This window comes from Maylandia zebra, linkage group LG9, assembly GCF_041146795.1.
Source record: "Maylandia zebra isolate NMK-2024a linkage group LG9, Mzebra_GT3a, whole genome shotgun sequence".
Classification (NCBI taxonomy): Eukaryota; Metazoa; Chordata; class Actinopteri; order Cichliformes; family Cichlidae; genus Maylandia; species Maylandia zebra.
In genome coordinates, this window is record NC_135175.1 from 14803005 (window position 1) to 14808840 (window position 5836).

The window sequence follows — 5836 nt, forward strand, 5'->3', positions numbered from 1 at the left end:
AAACAGGAAACATGCAGACTTAGACACGACAACCAGAACTTGACAATGTAAGACACAGACATGAAACGCATGAAGAGCAGGGGAGATTTAACATGGTTGGAAACACGAGGGGAAAATAATAAGAACTAGAAACACTTAGGCATAATAATACAAACTTGATAACATAAGACACGCAGCATGAAACACGAAGGGTGAGGGGAAGCTTAAATACAGGGGAAGAAAACACAAGGAGTCTAATAACCAAATGAACTTAGATAACCTAATGAACAAAATAAACTCAAACTTAAAACGCTGGGTCAAAAGACCCAGGACCATGACACAACCTCACTGATCAGCCAGGAAGCCAAGGACCCTCGCATGCACTGGTTTATGACAAAAGAAGTACGCCAGATCTTTCAAGTTGTGCAAGAACAGGAGAAGACCTGAATCTAATTCATACTCAAAGTGTTAAATTGTGGGGGGGGGGGGTTGCCATCTTGGAGTTAATATGATCTAGGTAATTGGTGTGATCGACCCAGAATAACAGTTTATTCGAGTTCTAATTGTGTAATTACTTTGTTTATTACAACAGTTGTAATGTTATTCAACACAACATTGAAATTCTACTATTTTTAGTCATGCTCAAAAAAAAGGATCATCAGTGTATATAACCACCTCAGCCGGCAAATCATTAAAAAAAACAATTCACTTTTGGAACGCCACAAGATTTTTCCATACTGTCAGAAAAGCTGCTATTTAGAAATGCTCACCATCACCCAGAAAGACAGTTGTTCATCTGAGATACAACAACACCTAGGTTCAATTATTATTATTAATTGATTTTATTTGAAAAGGAAAAATGCACAATATTAACACAAGTGTTGTGATTCAATGTTTTGTACCAGAGTTAGCTTAAGATTATTTGCATCTGTAGGGCCTGGCAGATTACATGCAGAAGATCATAAAAGTATTACAAAAAAGTAAAACACAACACACGTGACAAATCCACACAACCATAAACACACACACACACACACACACACACACACACACACACACACACACACACACACACAAAACACATCATTATAGACATTTCATTTTGTTATTAAAACACTGTTGTCAATGACCTTGAACACAGTAGCATCTAAAAGCACAACCCTGTCTAGTTTCCTATCATCTATATTTATTAACCAGTGATCCCTTATATGTGCTGAGGCAGTTCTAGTATGAACTGGTCTAAAAGCATGCTGTCCTAATATGAATAATCTGAGTGAGACAAGCAACCAGTTAAGCTCTGGTGGTATACATTTTGAGCCAGTATGGCCATTATTTTATTTAATAATTTGACTAAAAATATTTGAACACCACACTATAAAGAAATCTACAAACATCCTAAATTCTTGTTAACCAACTCTTAAGCGTTAAAAAATAGTTTCATATTGTATTTTAAACTGGAGTTTCCCCTCCTCTTGCGACTTGCATAGACTTTAGTTGTTCAGTTGTTAAGTAAGTGTTCATTTGGCAAATTCCTATCTCTGATTTGTTGGAGCGTCTTGATCTGAAGCAGCTGAAATAAAAACAAACAAACAATAAAAAAGCTTTAGTTTCTGTTTGGTTTGGCAGTGATGAACAATAAAGATCCATGAAATGTAGCCCACACACACTAAAAAATGAGAATATCACAGAAAGATTTGTCTCACCACTCAAAGATGGCCAGTGTGATCACAAGCACTGTGATTCCTGCAGTCTGCAGTAGAGCAAAGAGACCAATACCACCTGAATGTTCAAACAAAAGATTTTAAAGTTTGCCTTCCTGAAGAAAAGTCGAACAATCAGCAATCACAAAGATTCTTTAAGAGTGTCATAGACAAGACAACAATAATCCATAAACAGGAATGCCAAATGCCTCTTTGCATTCAGTTGAATGAATACTGGTTAACATTACCTTCAGTATTCACACAAATCTCTGCTGATGTCTGATTACCCAGCTCATTAGTGGCCACACAGTAATAAACTCCTCCATCTGTTACATCGAAGCTGTAAATCTCTCCTTCAGATACTTTTACAGCTCCATCTCTGCTCTTCTTGAACCAGGTGAAGCTGCGGACTGGAGGTTTGGCTTTACTATAACAAGCTAGGTTCACCTGACTGCCTGCTGGCACTGAACCTGATGGGTTGATAAATGCTGTGGTTTCTTTGGGGAGCACTGGAAAAAAAGGGGGGAAATAGCTCTAATACGGATTCCTATTATCCATTATAAACATTTAATATTCCATTACTCATAGTTTACTCACAGGATCCATAAAAACACTATGATTGTCTTACATGAAACACTGAGAGTCTCTTCTGTCTCTGCTGTGTTGGTGTCGTTTCCTTGGTTCACAGGATATCTGGCAGAGCAGCTGATCTTCTTTCCATCATATGTGTCTGACAGAGTGATGTTCTGCTGGATTTTAGTTGTAAAGCTTCCATCTGTGTTTTCTTCTATTTTGTTGTGAGAGTCTTGTTGGAGATTCCAGGTGAGTTGAGGAGAGGAGTGTGGACAGGGAGTGAGAGCTGAGCAGGTTATAGTGACAGACTCCTTCTCCTTCAGATCACCTGGGATTGTAATATTGGGCCTCCAAGGAGAATCTGTGGTTTGAAATGATATATCTATATAAACAACACAGATCATCAAGTCACGAAGAGGTAATTTAGCTCTGGTAAGACATGTGCAGTGTTGGGAAGGTTACTTTTAAAATGTATTCCATTACAGAATACAGAATACATGCCCCAAAATGTATTCTGTAACGTATTCCGTTACGTTACTCAATGACAGTAACATATTCTGAATACTTTGGATTACTTAATATATTATCATGCTTTTTACAACAACGTGAATGTACTATTGCTGTGTGATTTATTACTATTACTGAAGGTCCGCGACTCCGAACTGTAGTAAAGGGACCTCTGACTAATACGGCGGGGTCCCTGTCGGCTCGTAGCCGAAAACTAGCTTTACTTTGTTGTGTGGGTCAACTTTTCTTGCGACAGACAGAGAGAGGCGTTGAAAGACTGCTCCAACGGAACTTATTGTTTTCGGAGGAAAACACGAACACGGTGTACAGTCGAGTCTTAATAGCTTACTTACAACTGGGCTCGTCAGGCACTCTTCTTGGCTGCAGTGGTTATTATTATATTTACATGCTTCCAGCTCCCGTTTTTCCTCGATGACAACTCGTACCTTTCCACTCCCCTTTTTCTCTCTCCCTCCTCGCGCTCACAGACCCATAATGTGTATGGCAGTCCATTCTCTCTGCAACACGGACTACACTGGCCATGATGCTACATTCTTTAGAGCTATGCTTGTAGCATTCTGCCTGTTAGCTTAGCACAACAACGAAAAGGTGCTCTCTCACCCAGGAAACACACAGTCGCAGAGAGAGAGAGAGCGTCGCCCTGTAACCATGGCAACCGTAACGCTGCCGCCTGGAACAGCAGAACGTAGCTGTCAAACAAAACCCAAACAGTCCTGACCCGTGACAATATGAAACAGGAAAGTACCGCAGTGTAATCCATTTATTTCAACAAAGTAACTGTATTCTGAATACCACCCTTTTAAACGGTAACTGTAACGGAATACAGTTACTCATATTTTGTATTTTAAATACGTAACGGCGGTACATGTATTCCGTTACTCCCCAACACTGGACATGTGAACACTGAAGTCTGTGGGTATGAATATAACAGCAGCAGAAAAATCACAAACCTTTTTCCAAAAAAACAGAAATGCTCTAGAGAATGCAAAGGAAAAACACCATGCAATGAATTGGAAGTAATCTTTACTTTAAATACTTAAGGTTTTCTAGTTTCTTAATTTCTCTAATAATCATTAATGGCATAGGCACAGGAACACTTCTGAAAACCACTTTATTTTGCTGGCTCTATCTTTTTCACCTATCTCTATCTCCTGTTCTCCATAGGCATCCTCTCAGTCTCCATGATTGTAATAAACAATCAGTTTAAAAATTCAGCTGTCTTTTCTCCTAGACATCTCCATACCTGCACAGGTATCTGAACCGGCCACATTTCCACTCTTCATAAGTGCCCTACCAGTACAGACTACAATTGTGCTACACTCTAACCTGTTCACATGCTTAACTTTCTTTGGAGAAACATAGGTGGCACTAAATGGTCTTTTCAGCATGAAAATGTCAAACCACAGTGTCTAAACAGTGCAATAACAGAATGTCTCTGTAGCAAAAAAGTGCTTAACTGCTACAGTTTAAGCCTGTGTTGTTCTGAAACAAACCAAAAAAACCCCAAAAAAACCCAAGAATATTACTTTAAAGTAACTTTGTTTTCCTCTCGTCACATTAATTAAATAAAGGATGTAAATGTTTTGCAGATCATTTCATTCTAATTTTATTTACAGCTTTTGATGGAATTATGGAAATATAAATATATGTATATTCAGCTGTCAGTCTGGATACTCATTATGATAGTATTGTTAATTTTGGTCTCCACAGACATATATGCCAGTTCATGAAGAGCGATTATTAAAATATTGAACTATAAACTAATTTGAAAAAAATCTTTACCTCTGACTGTTATTTGAAGAGGATCACAATGAGCTGTCGCCTTGAATGGTTCACTCTCTACTCTGAAGAAGTATGTGTCTGTGTATGTGGTGGTTAAATTAGTAAACAGAGTGGTGCAGTCTCTCTGACTCAGGTTCCCAGTAATACTCATTGGATAGATGTTAACTGCTCCACTACTGTTGTAGATCACATTGTTTGGATAAATGACAATTCTGGAATCCTTTTTTATCCACACTCCAAAGATTTTTCTTGTGCTCTTAAACTTCTGTTCATCTTTGAGTCTGAAGCTACATGGGATTTTCAAACAAGATCCACTCAGTGCTTCCAGCTTCTTTGGTGCAGTTATGAAGAGGTCTGCTTCATCAGGGCAGTCAGCCAAAGCATCTGTAAATACAGCATTATAGACATTTTTCCCCTCCGTTTAACAGTGTGTGCTGATATTTTTCAATCAGGGAATGAGCAGATGGCTCCATCTATAATGGTCTTTTGGCATAATTCTAAATTAATGTAGAGTATAAATTACCCTTATAATATCTTTGAATAACTGAATAAACAGCTCACCTGGAACAAAGAGGACAATCAGTATCATGCCAACTTTCACCATGTTCATAGACAGAATCTTGTTCCCTGGGTTGGCAGAAAACTTGTTAATTTAATAATATAACTACAAAAAACTATAAATAAAAATGAAACTATAATAACTCGTGTTTTCGTGACTACAAGTAAAGCACTAGTAAACACAATAATATCTGTCAGTACGGTAAAAGAAAAACAACAGAATAAGTTTCAGTATCACAAAACTAAGAAATAAAAGCACAAAATATTTTCTTACCCAACGAGTTCATGTCAGGTCTTTTTTAGCAGAATTCTAATAACCCAACTGAACTACTTTTTGTCATGTCAGAAATGAGGAAGTATAAAGATACTCACTGACAACAAGTGTGAAACAGTCAGTATTATGCTTCCTGCTTAACATGCAAAAGAGGAAGTCAGAGTCTAAAATGACTTGTCCACCCTGCAAGACATCTTAGACTCCTTAAATGCCCTTAAGTTAAACCTGGTGCAGCGGGAATTATAATTACAGCAGACCTGCTGGAGCGGCATTTGAAGATGCTGCAGCATAAAACCAAGGTGCAGAGAGCCCTGTTACAGGTTGTGACTGAATTAAAATGTATGTTGCTATCTTCTTTCGGAGCTGCCAGCAACACGCCTCCCCGCTGCTGCCTGCCCTCTTCCCTCCTCCCCTCCTCTTCTGCCTCACAAGCACCCTGTGC

At 38.5% G+C, this 5836-nt stretch overlaps 1 protein-coding gene across 1 annotated transcript; it reads right to left on the minus strand.

Annotated features, from left to right (window-relative positions):
• Nucleotides 1-839: 839 nt before the first annotated feature.
• Nucleotides 840-5483, minus strand: LOC112431840 (myelin-associated glycoprotein-like). Its single transcript, XM_024800575.2, has 7 exons — nt 5395-5483; nt 5124-5189; nt 4563-4946; nt 2308-2613; nt 1928-2188; nt 1683-1758; nt 840-1549 (listed from the first exon to the last, which is right to left on the minus strand). The coding sequence occupies exons 1-7, from the start codon at nt 5405-5407 to the stop codon at nt 1429-1431; spliced, it is 1227 nt and encodes a 408-aa protein (XP_024656343.1). The 5' UTR covers nt 5408-5483; the 3' UTR covers nt 840-1428.
• Nucleotides 5484-5836: the final 353 nt, after the last annotated feature.